Here is a 19,305-nt window from a genome sequence, read left to right on the forward strand (position 1 = left end):
GTTACTGGTTTCCAATAGTGTAGTTCTATCCAATAGTTTAGCTCTTTGATAAGCCTTTTTAAGGCATCTGCCTGGGTACCCTCTTTCTTTAAACCTTCTTTGTAATTCCCTCGCTTCAGTCTCAAAATCTAGTTCTGTGCTGCAATTTCGTCTGGCTCTTAAATATTGGCCAAACGGAATGCCCATTTTCAATTTCTTTGGGTGATAGCTCTCCCATTTGAGGAGACTGTTAGTAGCTGTCTCTTTTCTATACAATTTTGTATTCAGCGTGCCATCATTCTCTTTTCTAATTTCTAGATCTAGAAATGAAATTTTGTTTGAATCTATGGTTGAGGTGTACCTCATTCCATCTTTGTTGTTATTCAGCCATAACATGAATTTTTCAAAGTCATTTTTTGTACCTGTCCATAGAATTAGAATATCATCTATATATCTGATATATAGATCCATATATTGCATATATGGGTTCACATCTTCATTAAGTATACTTTTATTCTCAATCCACCCCAGGAACATATTGGCATAAGTAGGAGCACAGCAAGTACCCATTGCTGTGCCCCTTTTCTGTAGATAGATCTTTTTATTGAATAGAAAATAGTTATGTCTTAATACATAGTCTAGTAAATCAATGACAAAGTCATCTTCATCATTTTTTGTTGGATTTACTGTTCTCAGAAAGAAAGTGACTGCTTCCAAGCCCAAATTATGGGATATATTAGAATATAGACTTTCAACGTCTATACTGGCCAGCAAAGTATTGTCACTGACTATAACATCAGCCAGGCATTTTAAGACGTCTTTAGTATCTTGTACGTGAGATGTAAGAGTGTGTACAAAGTGTCTCAGTTTTTTGTCTAAAAAGATGCTTGCATTTTCAGTGATACAGCCATTGCCGGAGACTATGGGTCTACCGGGTGGGTTTGTCATATTCTTATGAACCTTAGGAAGGCTATAGAAAGTAGCTATTCTTGGAGACATATTAAACATAAACTGATGTTCTGCTTTTGTAATTACCCTTTCTTGTAGACCCCTATCCAAGAGGGATCTCAATTCCCTTTTAAAGGTATCAGTTGGATCACGTGTAAGGACTTTGTAATTATCTGTGTTACTTAGAATATCAGTGCATATTTCTTCATATTGAGAGTTGCTCATAATGACCATATTTGTATCAATTCCTCATCAGAGGGTTCTGAGTCTACAGACTCAGAACCCTCTGATGAGGAATTAATACAAACACCCACAACAAGTGCCGCCATAACAGAACCGTCCATTACACATATTTTTTTAGAGAAAGATCTGTTCCCCCCAAAGAGAACAATAAGAACGAGGCAACAAAACAAACCAAAATCCACCAGCAAACAGAAGTAGTTATGGATAATTTACAAATTATAAATTTGACTGAAACACAATTGGAAAAAGAACACCACACACTACTATCTAAAGGACTAACTTTTGTACCCACCCCACACCATGACACATTCAATTGGATCAAGGACATACACCTGTTCGCTAGAAAACTTGCACTACATAAGTTTCATAAAAATGCTAACACAAATTCCCTGACCAATATGGGTATAGAACAAGAGGACCATGAAATGGTTAATTTAATGTTATCATTACTCAATGAAAATGTAGAGATTCCAGAAACAAGGAAAGCAAAAACCAAAAAGTAATTTTATGCCAGCGATCTCTAAATATCCATCTATTGATAAATTTGTCTCCCTAGTTACAACGGAAATAGAGGAGATCAATAAAAAGAATAAAGTGCAAAAAAACTTGAGTTATAAAGAACGAAAAGCCCTCCAGAAATTACAAAACAATAAGGAGATTACCATAAAAAATGCAGATAAGGGAGGAAATATGGTCATTATGAGCAACTCTCAATATGAAGAAATATGCACTGATATTCTGAGTAACACAGATAATTACAAAGTCCTTACACATGATCCAACTGATACCTTTAAAAGGGAATTGAGATCCCTCTTGGATAGGGGTCTACAAGAAAGGGTAATTACAAAAGCAGAACATCAGTTTACGTTTAATATGTCTCCAAGAATGGCTACTTTCTATAGCCTTCCTAAGGTTCATAAGAATATGACAAACCCGCCCGGTAGACCCATAGTCTCCGGCAATGGCTGTATCACTGAAAATGCAAGCATCTTTTTAGACAAAAAACTGAGACACTTTGTACACACTCTTACATCTCATGTACAAGATACTAAAGACGTCTTAAAATGCCTGGCTGATGTTATAGTCAGTGACAATACTTTGCTGGCCAGTATAGACGTTGAAAGTCTATATTCTAATATATCCCATAATTTGGGCTTGGAAGCAGTCACTTTCTTTCTGAGAACAGTAAATCCAACAAAAAATGATGAAGAGGACTTTGTCATTGATTTACTAGACTATGTATTAAGACATAACTATTTTCTATTCAATAAAAAGATCTATCTACAGAAAAGGGGCACAGCAATGGGTACTTGCTGTGCTCCTACTTATGCCAATATGTTCCTGGGGTGGATTGAGAATAAAAGTATACTTAATGAAGATATGAACCCATATATGCAATATATGGATCTATATATCAGATATATAGATTATGTTCTAATTCTATGGACAGGTACAAAAAATGACTTTGAAAAATTCATGTTATGGCTGAATAACAACAAAGATGGAATGAGGTACACCTCAACCATAGATTCAAACAAAATTTCATTTCTAGATCTAGAAATTAGAAAAGAGAATGATGGCACGCTGAATACAAAATTGTATAGAAAAGAGACAGCTACTAACAGTCTCCTCAAATGGGAGAGCTATCACCCAAAGAAATTGAAAATGGGCATTCCGTTTGGCCAATATTTAAGAGCCAGACGAAATTGCAGCACAGAACTAGATTTTGAGACTGAAGCGAGGGAATTACAAAGAAGGTTTAAAGAAAGAGGGTACCCAGGCAGATGCCTTAATAAGGCTTATCAAAGAGCTAAACTATTGGATAGAACTACACTACTGGAAACCAGTAACCAAGTTAATGTACAACCAATAAATGAACAACAGTCCATAAGAATCATCGGAACATACGATGACAAAAATGTCTGCATAAAGAATATCATCCAAAGACATTGGCATGTTATTCAAGAAGACGATGACCTCAAAGAAGTAATTTCTGAAAAAACTAATATTACGTATAGAAGGTCCAAAAACCTTAAAGACATACTTATGGAGAGTCATTACTCAAAAGACTTACCAAGAACTTGGTTGAGAGAAACCAAAGGTTTCTATAAATGTGGAAGATGCCAAGCCTGTAAGAACATGACCCCCACAAAAACCTTCACACACCCCGACACAGAAAAACAGTATGAAATTAAAGATTTTCTAATCTGTAGATCTAAGCAAGTTATATATATTGCTATGTGCAAATGCCCAAAAATCTATGTGGGTGAGACCTCAAGAGAGCTACGAACCAGAGTGCTAGAACATATAGGTGACATCAAATGGAACAGAAATGTTCCGGTAGCACAACATATGAATAATGAACATCAGGGACATAAATATGAAATTTATTTCTGTGCAATTGAACAAATAAAATTGAAAGGGAGAATTCATGAATTAAAATCCACCTCACCTAGGGGACTAAATGAAGCAATATCATACAAATGCTTCTTATAGACTATGGTTTATGATATACATCTCCTCTTGGATTCATGATCATGAACATTAATCGCAGACCATCTCTGTATGACCATTGAATTATATACATTGGGGTTACGAATAAACATTACTAACAACTGAGGGTATCCTGTTACCCAACATGAAGTAATCCAAGTGGATGTATTAATGTATAATTTTGCAACAGTATATAACTGAGTTGATACTATCTAAATTAATAATTTTTAATACACAACGATCACTTCATACTAACTGATACATCATTGTGTATAACAGATGATGTAAATCTATTTCCTTAACAAGTATTTATTCTATCTGTAACCCCCCTTTTGAAACACCAATGTGTCAATACTAAACTTTGTATGATATTTTAGGTGGAATACTATGGGCAACTATAACTAATGTCCACAAAGAAATCCTATGAGTATATTATTCCCATCCTCTGAATATAAATATAATAATTACTAGCACATTCTACCTAGGAAATTTCTGTAATACTAATTGATATTCTTTGTAATTAATACATACCCCTCTCTAATACTTTTAAGATACCTAGGAAATTTAATATTCCACAACTGCACTTGTGAATGAATTTAAGTGTACAATACATCTTAGTACATGAGCGCTTTACTTTAAATGAAATGTTAAACATACATTCTACATGCTCGGTTTGTTCTAACAGCTTTATTAATGACAAATTCTTTAAAGGCAGAATGTATATTCAATGTATCGTGTTAAAAAGTTGCGTAATAGAATGAGGCCACAGCAGAGTTTACACCTCCGTGACTATTGTATATTGATTACATACGTTGCCATGACGACGGATCACTATAACTAACCGCATCAAACGCTGGGCTGGCCCTATGCCCTGACGAAGTCACATTCTGTGACGTAAACGCGTCGGTGGGCGTGGCCTTTGGTGTAACAGCGTGATCTAACTTAACTGGTCTCAACGCTCACATACTTAAAATGAATACTAGCGGTTTGAAAGCCTTATACCGCCTAATACTTTGCACTATATTTGTGACCATATGGGGGAATGTTGATATACTGTTATTTTACTAGCATACTCGCCATTATGCTTAAATGCCAGGTTACCAAGTTTGTTATTTTGGTAAGCATAATACGCTATTACGCTACATGCTAGGCTACTAAGTAACTTGTGACTTTGAATAAGTGTAACTACTTGTATCTAACCTAGTGCAATAATTAGCTGACAGTTTAAATTTAGCACATCTCCATCACTATATAGTTGCGAATACCTCTGAATGCTTATCGTATGTGTGAGAAGCTCTACACGATAGGGATTCTAGCTAGCAATCGGCTGACTCTGTTGAATCAGAGCAGTACGCAGGTAGGAGGACGCCTTTGAGCGCATAGCTAGTGCATAGATGTGTATGCCTGTGTGAATGAAACTACCATTTTGCTAACTTCCTTACCCTTTGTGATTGCTTGACCAGACACGCCACACCTTGTCCACTAGCCCTAATTTTAACCTTTGGGTGTTATAGAATAAAGGCTGCTAACCATTTGAATTATGGAAGTGACTTATCCCATTCTTCATTAGCCCACTATACCACCCAATTTTTACTTGTTTAATTACCAGTGGGGGGATGTTGGTTTCGTAAGGATTTGGAATATTGTTCAGAGGTTATTTAGCCCTGGATCTACTATCCTTATCAACACCCCCTACCAGTAACGTCTGTTTCTAGCATACTTGTTCAATAAAGTGTAATTTATTTTCATTTGCTATTTGAAGTCAAGTGTAGAATTATACACTGAATAAATCAATGTCACAAACCCCCTTTTGGTTCCTTAACCTTACTATCTACTACTAAGGTTGTTTCTGATCGGAACATTATTCAGGATTGTTGTTCCTTCTTTGTGTCCTAATCCTTCTTCTCAGAAAGAAAGACTTCTGCACAATTTCGACGTGTGGTGTGCTTTAAGGTTTTATCTGCAGGCGACTAAGGACTTTCGTCAGTCTTCTTCTTTGTTTGTGGATGAAGAGTATCATACGTTTTGCAGATGAGACTGCTGGACAGCAGCCTCCCGAGAGTGTTACGGGTCACTCCACAAGGGCTGTTGCTTCCTCATGGGCGTTCAAAAATTAAGCTTCTGTGGAACAGATTTGAAAGGCTGCAACTTGGTCCTCTCTTCACACTTTTTCAAAGTTCTACAAATTTGACACTTTTGCCTCGGCTGAGGTCACTTTTGGGAGAAAGGTTCTTCAAGCAGTGGTGCCTTCCATTTAGGTTCCCTGTCTTGTATCTCCCGTATCATCTGTGTACTCTAGCTTGGGTATTGAATCCCATTAGTAAATAAGATGATCCGTGGACTCATCGTGTCTTAAAAAAGAAAAGAAAATTTATGCTTACCTGATAAATTTATTTATTTTTTAACACGATGAGTCCAAGGCCCGCCCTGTTCTTTTAGACCGGCTGTGGGTTATTGTAAACTTCAGGCACCTCTGCACCTTGGCTTTTCCTTTCTCTTCCTAACTTCGGTCGAATGACTGGAGTGGGAGGGAAGGAAGGAGCTATATATACAGCTCTGCTGTGGTGCTCTTTGCCTCCTGCTGACCAGAAGGTGAATATCCCATTAGTAATTAAGATGATCCGTGGACTCATTGTGTCAAAAAAGAAATAACTTTATCAGCCAAGCATAAATTTTCTTTTTTGGGTAGGGGAAGTGGGAAGGATACTTAAAGCTTTGGTTGGGTTGTCTTTGCCTCCTCCTGGTGGCCAGGTGTTGTATTCCCAACAGTGATGAATGAATTTGTGGAATCTCCCTGCCAAGAAAGAAAATAATTTATCTGGTAAGCATATATTTTGTTGTTCAGAGATAATTTCCTTTTTAATTAATTCGTTAAAGTGATAGTAAATAGTATTTAACAAAAGCTAGGAATTGCCATCACTAAAAATCAAGTGGAGTTTAAGTGATGCGATATGTAAAAAAGGTGCTAAACTCAGCAGCTAAGGCCACCCACGGCCGCGTGCACCTCTAAACTATTAGCTGTGTGTGCATACAGAACACTTTCAGTTGACACCCACGGCCGCTTGCACCTCTAAACTAATAGCTGTGTGTGCATAAAGAACACTTTCAGTTGACACCCACGGCCGCTTGCACCTCTAAACTAATAGCTGTGTGTGCATACAGAACACTTTCAGTTGACACGCACGGCCGCTTGCACCTCTAAACTAATAGCTGTGTGTGCATACAGAACACTTTCAGTTGACGGCCACGTGCACCTCTAAACTAATAGCTGTGTATGCATACAGAACACTTTCAGTTGACACGCACGGCCGCTTGCACCTCTAAACTAATAGCTGTGTGTGCATACAGAACACTTTCAGTTGACACCCACGGCCGCTTGCACCTCTAAACTAATAGCTGTGTGTGCATACAGAACACTTTCAGTTGACACCCACGGCCGTGTGCACCTCTAAACTAATAGCTGTGTGTGCATACAGAACACTTTCAGTTGACACCCACGGCCGCGTGCACCTCTAAACTAATAGCTGTGTATGCATACAGAACACTTTCAGTTGACACGCACGGCCACGTGCACCTCTAAACTAATAGCTGTGTGTGCATACAGAACACTTTCAGTTGACACCCACGGCCGTGTGCACCTCTAAACTAATAGCTGTGTGTGCATACAGAACACTTTCAGTTGACACGCACGGCCGCGTGCACCTCTAAACTAATAGCTGTGTGTGCATACAGAACACTTTCAGTTGACACGCACGGCCGCGTGCACCTCTAAACTAATAGCTGTGTGTGCATACAGAACACTTTCAGTTGACACGCACGGCCGCTTGCACCTCTAAACTAATAGCTGTGTGTGCATACAGAACACTTTCAGTTGACACGCACGGCCGCGTGCACCTCTAAACTAATAGCTGTGTGTGCATACAGAACACTTTCAGTTGACACGCACGGCCGCTTGCACCTCTAAACTAATAGCTGTGTATGCATACAGAACACTTTCAGTTGACACCCACGGCCGCGTGCACCTCTAAACTAATAGCTGTGTGTGCATACAGAACACTTTCAGTTGACACGCACGGCCGCGTGCACCTCTAAACTAATAGCTGTGTGTGCATACAGAACACTTTCAGTTGACACCCACGGCCGCGTGCACCTCTAAACTAATAGCTGTGTGTGCATACAGAACACTTTCAGTTGACACCCACGGCCGTGTGCACCTCTAAACTAATAGCTGTGTGTGCATACAGAACACTTTCAGTTGACACCCACGGCCGCGTGCACCTCTAAACTAATAGCTGTGTGTGCATACAGAACACTTTCAGTTGACACCCACGGCCGCGTGCACCTCTAAACTAATAGCTGTGTATGCATACAGAACACTTTCAGTTGACACCCACGGCCGCTTGCACCTCTAAACTAATAGCTGTGTGTGCATACAGAACACTTTCAGTTGACACCCACGGCCGCGTGCACCTCTAAACTAATAGCTGTGTGTGCATACAGAACACTTTCAGTTGACACCCACGGCCGCGTGCACCTCTAAACTAATAGCTGTGTATGCATACAGAACACTTTCAGTTGAAGCAGAGCAATGCGCCGCAGGTGGCCAGAGCTGCCGAGTTTAGCGCTGTGCAATGGCACAAAATGGGTGAGTTTAGCACCTTTTTTTTTTTTTTTTCTTTCATATCTCATCACTTAAACTCCACTTGATTTTTAGTGATGGTTAATCCAAGTGTTTAACAAACGCTAGGAATTACAATCACTTTAAGTGTTTCCCACATTAAATATTATGTGTTTTTTACTTTAAAATAAGCAGATTTGATTATAATAATTATCTATAGTTTTAGGCTACTCCGACGCAAGTTGCACTCCCCTTTAGTGACATTTTTTGTATGCTAGTAGAGTGTTCCCTCCAGTATTACATGCACCCTGGGCCTCATGCCATTTGCACCTTCTGCCTCCAGAGCACCACGTGCACAGCTGCTCTGCAATCGGTATGCATCCCTTTGGTTTCATGTATAAAAGGCGTTCCCTGATGAAGTGCCCTCCAGCACAAAAGGCGCAGGATCTCTATACTAGTGCTTTGTCTATTGCTGTGAATAGTTGCGTTATTTTACCTTGTCACAATAAAAGTTATGCTTTAAAAGTTTTGGACTTCCCGTGCTAGAGCCACAGAAGTAATCCCTTCTGGCGCACTGCCATACTACGTCACCTCAGTTACAGAGGCTGCAAAAAGTGCCCCCCCAATCAAGCATTTAGTTTCCTCCTTCTGTTCTGTGGGACCTTCACAATAGACCATGTTATCAGTAATGTATCATATTTAGCTTATTGCTCCTTCATATGTTCCCCTCTAACCTCTCTCTCAGGACTGCACGTCACTAGATGAACACGCCATCGCCGCTGCGCTGCTGCCCTTGGTCACTGCTTTTTGCAGGGTAAGTGTGATTGTCTACATGCAGGTGACCAGAACAGTTCCTTCATCTCTCCAATCCAATAGATGTGATCTACTGCTGTACAACTACACCTCACATTAGACAATGGTGAATGAAGAAGTTTATCTTCATATCTCTATCTGATGTGTAGGCGTTCCTGTATTCCCACAGTGCCCTGCTGCAAAGCTTATCTTTGCACCGATTAATCTCAAGCCTGTAGTCGAATATGATGCATTTTATTAGTGCTTTGTATATGTTCCCTTCACGTAACTCACTTCCCCTGCTGCTGTTTGTGTCTAATAAATACTATGTCTAGATATAAGACAAACCTGTCTCTAGTATGTGACCGTTTTTATAATTATTTCTGAAAATATGACTATCTCAGACATTCTGATTTAGGGGTTAAATGGTGCTCCCTTAGGGGTTAAATGGCAATGTTTTTCCATCCTCAGCTCTTCGTCCTCCTTTTCGCACTTTCCCAACTAACCACTTCACTTTCCTTCTCTATATTTCTAACTCCCCTTAGAGTTCCCCTCTCACTTCGCTTTTTTCCTTCTCTCGCTGTTTTTAATGCTAACAAATGCTGAGCATGCTTTCTCTTTCTCGCCATTAGAAGTTAAGTCCGGGTATCACTCAGTTTGCATACAGCTGTGTTCAGGAACATCTCGTTTGGACTAATATGCAGTTCTGGGAGTCAATGTTCTATGGGGATGTCCAGAATCACATCCGGGCGCTATATCTAAGCCCAGAAGAAAATGCTGCTGACTTGGTAACGTGCCATTTCCTCCGTGTATTTAGATGATGTTTCCCAATTTACATTGTGTGTTGTAAAGTCACGTATGGGCTTCTGCTCTAACTGGGTTACAATATACATACAGTGTTATGGAGTGATTGTGCCCAGGTTACTGAAGCAACAGTGCAAGGTTACAGTGTGTATCATTATAAGTCACGTCTGGGCTTATGCTCTGAGTTACAATATACATACAGTGTTATGGAGTGATTGTGCCCAGGTTACTGAAGCAACAGTGCAAGGTTACAGTGTGTATTATTATAAGTCACGTCTGGGCTTATGCTCTGAGTTACAATATACATACAGTCTTATGGAGTGATTATACCCAGGTTACTGAAGCAACAGTGCAAGGTTACAGTGTGTATCATTATAAGTCACGTCTGGGCTTATGCTCTGAGTTACAATATACATACAGTGTTATGGAGTGATTATACCCAGGTTACTGAAGCAACAGTGCAAGGTTACAGTGTGTATCATTATAAGTCACGTCTGGGCTTATGCTCTGAGTTACAATATACATACAGTGTTATGGAGTGATTGTGCCCAGGTTACTGAAGCAACAGTGCAAGGTTACAGTGTGTATCATTATAAGTCACGTGTGGGCTTATGCTCTGAGTTACAATATACATACAGTGTTATGGAGTGATTGTGCCCAGGTTACTGAAGCAACAGTGCAAGGTTACAGTGTGTATCATTATAAGTCACGTGTGGGCTTATGCTCTGAGTTACAATATACATACAGTCTTATGGAGTGATTATGCCCAGGTTACTGAAGCAACAGTGCAAGGTTACAGTGTGTATCATTATAAGTCACGTGTGGGCTTATGCTCTGAGTTACAATATACATACAGTGTTATGGAGTGATTGTGCCCAGGTTACTGAAACAACAGTGCAAGGTTACAGTGTGTATCATTATAAGTCACGTCTGGGCTTATGCTCTGAGTTACAATATACATACAGTCTTATGGAGTGATTATACCCAGGTTACTGAAGCAACAGTGCAAGGTTACAGTGTGTATCATTATAAGTCACGTGTGGGCTTATGCTCTGAGTTACAATATACATACAGTGTTATGGAGTGATTGTGCCCAGGTTACTGAAACAGTGCAAGGTTACAGTGTGTATTATTATAAGTCACGTCTGGGCTTATGCTCTGAGTTACAATATACATACAGTGTTATGGAGTGATTGTGCCCAGGTTACTGAAGCAACAGTGCAAGGTTACAGTGTGTATCATTATAAGTCACGTCTGGGCTTATGCTCTGAGTTACAATATACATACAGTCTTATGGAGTGATTATACCCAGGTTACTGAAGCAACAGTGCAAGGTTACAGTGTGTATTATTATAAGTCACGTGTGGGCTTATGCTCTGAGTTACAATATACATACAGTGTTATGGAGTGATTGTGCCCAGGTTACTGAAGCAACAGTGCAAGGTTACAGTGTGTATCATTATAAGTCACGTGTGGGCTTATGCTCTGAGTTACAATATACATACAGTGTTATGGAGTGATTGTGCCCAGGTTACTGAAGCAACAGTGCAAGGTTACAGTGTGTATCATAAGTCACGTGTGGGCTTATGCTCTGAGTTACAATATACATACAGTCTTATGGAGTGATTGTGCCCAGGTTACTGAAGCAACAGTGCAAGGTTACAGTGTGTATCATTATAAGTCACGTCTGGGCTTATGCTCTGAGTTACAATATACATACAGTCTTATGGAGTGATTATACCCAGGTTACTGAAGCAACAGTGCAAGGTTACAGTGTGTATCATTATAAGTCACGTGTGGGCTTATGCTCTGAGTTACAATATACATACAGTGTTATGGAGTGATTGTGCCCAGGTTACTGAAGCAACAGTGCAAGGTTACAGTGTGTATCATTATAAGTCACGTGTGGGCTTATGCTCTGAGTTACAATATACATACAGTCTTATGGAGTGATTATGCCCAGGTTACTGAAGCAACAGTGCAAGGTTACAGTGTGTATCATTATAAGTCACGTCTGGGCTTATGCTCTGAGTTACAATATACATACAGTGTTATGGAGTGATTGTGCCCAGGTTACTGAAGCAACAGTGCAAGGTTACAGTGTGTATCATTATAAGTCACGTCTGGGCTTATGCTCTGAGTTACAATATACATACAGTGTTATGGAGTGATTATGCCCAGGTTACTGAAGCAACAGTGCAAGGTTACAGTGTGTATCATTATAAGTCACGTGTGGGCTTATGCTCTGAGTTACAATATACATACAGTGTTATGGAGTGATTGTGCCCAGGTTACTGAAGCAACAGTGCAAGGTTACAGTGTATATCATTATAAGTCACGTCTGGGCTTATGCTCTGAGTTACAATATACATACAGTCTTATGGAGTGATTATACCCAGGTTACTGAAGCAACAGTGCAAGGTTACAGTGTGTATCATTATGTCACGTCTGGGCTTATGCTCTGAGTTACAATATACATACAGTGTTATGGAGTGATTGTGCCCAGGTTACTGAAGCAACAGTGCAAGGTTACAGTGTGTATCATTATAAGTCACGTCTGGGCTTATGCTCTGAGTTACAATATACATACAGTGTTATGGAGTGATTGTGCCCAGATTACTGAAGCAACAGTGCAAGGTTACAGTGTGTATCATTATAAGTCACGTGTGGGCTTATGCTCTGAGTTACAATATACATACAGTGTTATGGAGTGATTATACCCAGGTTACTGAAGCAACAGTGCAAGGTTACAGTGTGTATCATTATAAGTCACGTCTGGGCTTATGCTCTGAGTTACAATATACATACAGTGTTATGGAGTGATTGTGCCCAGGTTACTGAAACAGTGCAAGGTTACAGTGTGTATCATTATAAGTCACGTCTGGGCTTATGCTCTGAGTTACAATATACATACAGTCTTATGGAGTGATTATGCCCAGGTTACTGAAACAATAGTGCAAGGTTACAGTGTGTATCATTATAAGTCACGTCTGGGCTTATGCTCTGAGTTACAATATACATACAGTCTTATGGAGTGATTATACCCAGGTTACTGAAGCAACAGTGCAAGGTTACAGTGTGTATCATTATAAGTCACGTGTGGGCTTATGCTCTGAGTTACAATATACATACAGTGTTATGGAGTGATTGTGCCCAGGTTACTGAAGCAGTGCAAGGTTACAGTGTGTATCATTATAAGTCACGTCTGGGCTTATGCTCTGAGTTACAATATACATACAGTGTTATGGAGTGATTGTGCCCAGGTTACTGAAGCAACAGTGCAAGGTTACAGTGTGTATCATTATAAGTCACGTCTGGGCTTATGCTCTGAGTTACAATATACATACAGTGTTATGGAGTGATTGTGCCCAGGTTACTGAAACAGTGCAAGGTTACAGTGTGTATTATTATAAGTCACGTCTGGGCTTATGCTCTGAGTTACAATATACATACAGTGTTATGGAGTGATTGTGCCCAGGTTACTGAAGCAACAGTGCAAGGTTACAGTGTGTATCATTATAAGTCACGTGTGGGCTTATGCTCTGAGTTACAATATACATACAGTCTTATGGAGTGATTGTGCCCAGATTACTGAAGCAACAGTGCAAGGTTACAGTGTGTATCATTATAAGTCACGTGTGGGCTTATGCTCTGAGTTACAATATACATACAGTGTTATGGAGTGATTATGCCCAGGTTACTGAAACAATAGTGCAAGGTTACAGTGTGTATCATTATAAGTCACGTCTGGGCTTATGCTCTGAGTTACAATATACATACAGTCTTATGGAGTGATTGTGCCCAGGTTACTGAAGCAACAGTGCAAGGTTACAGTGTATATTATTATAAGTCACGTCTGGGCTTATGCTCTGAGTTACAATATACATACAGTGTTATGGAGTGATTATGCCCAGGTTACTGAAGCAACAGTGCAAGGTTACAGTGTGCATCATGTATTGGTTATCAGTTATGTTTACACTTTCTGCTGTCAGGACGGGGAGGATGAGGAGGAGAGATCTGCTCTAGAGCTTGCTGCTGAACAATGTCGCCTGTGGCCCACTTTAACCCGAGAAAAGCAGCTGGAATTGATTCAAAAGGAAGAGAGCACAGTGTTCAGCCAGGCCATTCACTATGCCAACCGCATGAGCTACTTGCTCTTACCGCTAGACACCTCTAAAAACCGCTTGCTGAGAGGAGCAGCTGGCCTGGGTGATACTGAGAGCGTTACCAACAGCTTTATCACCAATAGGTGAGTGATTGTCTGGCAGCCACTAATAACGCGTGACCTTTTCATTCTTAATATATGGAGAGCCCACGGCTTCATTCCTTACTGTTGGGAAATACTGAACCTGGCAACCAGGAGGAGGCAAAGACACCCCAGCCAAAGGCCTAAATACCTCTCCCACGTCCCCTATCCCCCAGTCATTCTTTGTCTTTCGTCACAGGCGGATGGCAGAGAAGTGTCAGAAATTTCTGAGTTTTTCTTCAGGAGGGGTATATGCATTTCGATATGGGACTGGAGTTTTAAGTAGTCTTGTCAGCCTCTCAGTGAGAGCACTGACAAAAGTTAGAGTCTGGAGATGCAGGGAGAGTCTTCCTGCGAACCCATCCAGACTGCCTGCTAACGGCTCCTTAAGCAATCAGTGTTGACGAGTTTCACTGTCTGCTTTTTCTTCACTCAAGTCCATGTCAGGAGCGACACTACAAGACTGTCATGCTTGAGAGGCTGTGTTTGTTCCACAGCATGGATTCTAGTAAGATCGTTTCAATTTTTACATATGTTGAAAATGCTGAAGACAGGGTCACAGTGTGACTCGTTTTATCTTATTGGTCTCATGGTGTCCAGGATGGACATAATTTCCTTTGCCAGGTTCCGTCTCAGACCATTACAGCTGTGCATGCTGAGGCAGTGGAACGGCGATCAATCGGATCTGTCTCAACCGATTTCCCTGGACAGACAGTCGAGAGAATCGCTCTCTTGGTGGCTCTGTCCAGATCATCTGTCCCGAGGGACATCCTTTCTAAGACCATCCTGGGATATTGTGACTACGGACAAGAGGCTCTCAGAGCTTCCAGATGTTCAGTCTTTTGTTAAAGGACCAGTAAACACATTAGATTTGCATAAACAACAAATACAAGATAACAAGACAATACAATAGCATTTAGTCTGAATTTCAAACGAGTAGCAGATTCTTTTCTAACACATTTCAAAGTTATGTCTATTTCCACTCCCCCTGTACAATGTGATAGCAATCATCCAATCACAAATGCATATACGTATAGTCTGAGTTCTTGCACATGCTCAATAGGAGCTGGTGACTCAAAAAGTGTAAATATAAAAGACTGTGCACATTTTTTTTTAATGGAAGTAAATTGGAAAGTTGTTTAAAATCTGCTGTATCTGAATCATGAAAATTTAATAAATCCTGAGTGTCCCTTTAAGGCTCTGATTAGGATAATACCTGTGTTTAGATCTACGGCTCCTCCTTGGAGTCTCAATCTGGTTCTTAAGGTGTTGCAAACAGGGGTAAACCCCAGAGCCAAATCAACCTTAAAAGCCCAGGGTGGTGATACCTAGCTATCACCTCAAACAGAACAAATATGAAGGATATGCCTAGGCGCCAAACAAACGGAGGCTAAGGTATAGGTCTAAAATGTAAGAGTAAAATATTTAATAAACGGTAATCACAATGATTAAAAACTGATGACAATAATTAGAAATGACATGGATCCATGCATGGAGTTACATATAAATACAAAAAAATGCTGTAAAAACAAATGGTAGCAATAGAGAACAATAAAAATGAAATAAAATCAAGAATAAAACAATAGGATTGGCAGTGATTTGCAAAAAAGTGCAAGACAGTCTTGATAAAGGCCTAGAGAGGGCCGAAACGCGTAGACCTGCAATGGTAAGCCTAATTTCATTTAGACGATTTAATTGTGAATGTTCTACACATTTGTTTATTTCTTTTTTCCACAGGTATTCTTCCCACAGGATTTTTTCCACTTTTTCTAATTTGGCCTAGCATCTGTTGAGAACGACAGTTACTAGGGGCATATATCTTCATTGGAGATTTTTCCACTTAGACACATCTAGTCTTTAAAATTCTGTCACCGTTTTTTTGGATTCTCCACATCTTCACTATCCACAGGATTGACACCACTGTTTGGATCACACTGACCTAAGTTATCTTTGGAGTATTTTTTTTGGAGACTGTTTTTTACACTAGGAATATTGACTTACTTTGATCACTGGACACTTTTTTGCTTAGACACTTATTTGCAAATCACTGCCAATCCTATTGTTTTATTCTTGATTTTATTTCATTTTTATTGTTCTCTATTGCTACCATTTGTTTTTACAGCATTTTTTTTGGATCCATGTCATTTCTAATTATTGTCATCACTTTTTAATCATTGTGATTACTGTTTATTAAATATTTTACTCTTACATTTTAGACCTATACCTTAGCCTCCGTTTGTTTGGCGCCTAGGCATATCCTTCATATTTCTTAAGGTGTTGCAACGGCTTTGAGCCTATGCATGAAATTGACATTAAAGGGATAGTATACACTCATGTTCATATAACTACATGTAATAGACACTACTATAAAGAACAAGATGCCCAGATACTGATATAAAAATCCAGTATAAAACGGTTTAAAGACTTGCTTAGAACCTCTTAGTTTAGCTCTGTTGAAAAGTTAGCTGGAAAGCCCACTGCAATGGAAATAAAACACTACCCACTCCCCCTTCTTTTGCATATGAAAAGACCCTTTACACAAACAGGAGCAAGCTGGAGTAGGTAGCTGACGGTATTCACATCAAACTTTGGGGCTTGGTTAGGAGTCAGAAAATCAGAGCAATGGTATTTAAAAATAAGCAAAACTATACATTTAAAAAATATATATATAAAAATTATGGGCTATGTAAATAGATCTACAAAACATATATGCTAAGAAAAAAATGAGTGTATAATGTCCCTTTAAGTTGCTGTCCTGGAAGGTTCTTTTTCTACTGTCTATTGCTTCTGCGCGCAGAGTTTCTGAGATTGATGCTTTGCAATGTGAGCCTCCTTATCTGGTGTTCCACTCTGATAAGGCTGTCCTACGTACTAAGTTAGGGTTTCTCCCTAAGGTCATGTCAGACCGCAACATCAATCAAGAGATTGTGGTTCCTTCCTTGTGTCCTAATCCTCCTCCTTCGAAGGAACGTTTTCTTCATAATTTGGATGTGGTTCGGTTCTTGAAGTTTTATCTTCAGGCTACTAAGTATTTTAGACAAACTTCTTCCTTGTTTGTTGCCTATTCTGGGAAGCGTAAGGGTCAGAGTGTCTCTTCTACTTCCTTATCCTTTTGGTTGAGGAGTGTTATCCGCTTAGCTTATGAAACAGCGGGACATAAACCTCCTCAGAGAATTACGGCTCATTCTACTAGAGCAGTGGCTTCCTTTTGGGCCTTTAAGACTGAGGCCTCTATAGATCAAATTTGTAAGGCGTTGCAACATACTTTTTCTAAATTTTACAAGTCTGATGTTTTTGCTTCGACTGAAGCAGCTTTCGGGAGAGATGTTTTGCAGGCTGTGGTGCCCTCAGATTAGGGACCACCTCTCTTTTTGTCCCTCCCGTTATCATTCAGTGTCCTCTAGAGCTTGGGTATAAGTTTCCCAGCAGTAAGAAATGAAGCTGTGGGCTCTCCTTATATTAAAAAGGAAAACATGAATTATGCTTACCAGATAATTTAATTTCCTTCTTTATAAGGAGAGTCCACAGCTCCTGCCCGTGTTCTCCGATGGGCGGCCCCCTAAATTGTATTTTCTTCTGGCACCTTTTTATATCCTGATATTTCTTTTACTGTTCCTTGTTCCCTCGACAGAATGACTGGGGTATAGGGGAAGTGGAAGAGGTATTTAAGCCTTTGGCTGGGGTGTGTTTGCCTCCTCCTGGTGGCCAGGTTCAGTATTTCCCAACAGTAAGGAATGAAGCTGTAAACTCTTCTTATACAGAAGGAAATTAAATTATCTGGTAAGCATAATTTATGTTTTCTTTCATGTAATTGGCAAGAGTCCACGAGCTAGTGACGTATGGGATATACAATCCTACCAAGAGGGGCAAAGTTTCCCAAACCTCAAAATGCCTATAAATACACCCCTCACCACACCCACAATTCCAGAGTACAGTGTTTGTCAGAGGGATGTGAAGAGAGTATCACCTATTGATTCTATGGTTTTCCTCACGGGAAATCTTTTCAAAAGTTCTCTGTTATCGGTCGTAGAGATTCATCTCCTACCTCCCTTTTCAGATCGACGATATACTCTCATATTCCATTACCTCTACTGATACTTTTTCAGTACTCGTTTGGCTATCTGCTATATGTAGATGGGTATGTTTTCATTACTTAAGACACTCTCAGCTATGGTTTGGCACTTTATGTATTAATACAAAGTTTTAAATATATGTATTGTACTTATATTTGCCATGAGTCAGGTTTATGTATATTTCCTTTTGCAGACTATCAGTTTCAAAATTGGGAAAAAATATTTAGGAAGTTATTTTTTTCTTACCTGGGGTATAGTCTTTTCTTCAAATTGACTGCTTTTTCATTAATTTTTGCAAGCAAAATTTGGCTTGCGAGGTCGCAAAATGCTGATATTTATTGCGTCATTTTTGCCGCGAGCATTTTTTTGGCGTGAAGGTACGTTCGGTGACACAAATTTGTGATTTCCGGCATCTTAGTTGACGCCAGGTTTCCTTGCACAAGGTTGCGTCTGCCATGACGCGATTTGCATCTTTTCCGGATGTTGTTAGCGTAAAAAAATAGTCATTTTGCGTTGTGCGTTATACTTGGTGCCAAATAATTTATTTAAATCCCACTTCCTATATGCCTCTTGCCTTTTTTATGCTCAAAGGGCTATGCTGTTTGCATTTTTTTCCCATTCCCCCCATTCCTGAAACTCCCATATAAGCAAATTGATAATTTTGCTTTATATGTTGTTTTTTTCTCTTACATTTGAAAGATGTCTCAATCTGATCTTGTTTCAGAAACGACTGTTGGAACCCTGCTACCTGATAACAGTTCTACCAAAGCTAAGTGTATTTGTTGTAAGTTAGCAGAGATTATATCTCCAGCTGTAGTATGTAACAGTTGTCATGATAAACTTTTACATGCAGAGAATGTATCCATCAGTACTAGTACAATGCCTGTTGTTTCTTCAACATCTAATGTACATGATATCCCTGTGAATATAAAAGATTTTATTGCTGATGCGATTCAGGGTGAGTGGTTCGCTTATATCTTTCCGCCTCTAGTTCTTCTTCCAAGAGTGATCTTCAAGATCATCATGGAACAATCGTTTGTGTTTCTGGTAGCGCCAGCATGGCCTCACAGGTTCTGGTATGCGGATCTTGTCCGGATGTCCAGTTGCCA

The 19,305-nt window shown here is 39.7% G+C and overlaps 1 protein-coding gene across 1 annotated transcript in view; it reads left to right on the forward strand.

Moving 5' to 3' along the window:
* Positions 1-19,305, forward strand: part of SBF1 (SET binding factor 1) — a gene marked incomplete in the record, with an annotated part of 739,370 nt that overhangs the window by 389,978 nt on the left and 330,087 nt on the right. The window contains 3 exon segments of the mRNA XM_053716293.1: positions 9,027-9,095; positions 9,706-9,861; positions 13,870-14,126. Coding sequence (XP_053572268.1) covers positions 9,027-9,095; positions 9,706-9,861; positions 13,870-14,126 — 482 coding nt within the window.

This window comes from Bombina bombina, chromosome 6, assembly GCF_027579735.1.
Source record: "Bombina bombina isolate aBomBom1 chromosome 6, aBomBom1.pri, whole genome shotgun sequence".
Classification (NCBI taxonomy): domain Eukaryota; kingdom Metazoa; phylum Chordata; class Amphibia; order Anura; family Bombinatoridae; genus Bombina; species Bombina bombina.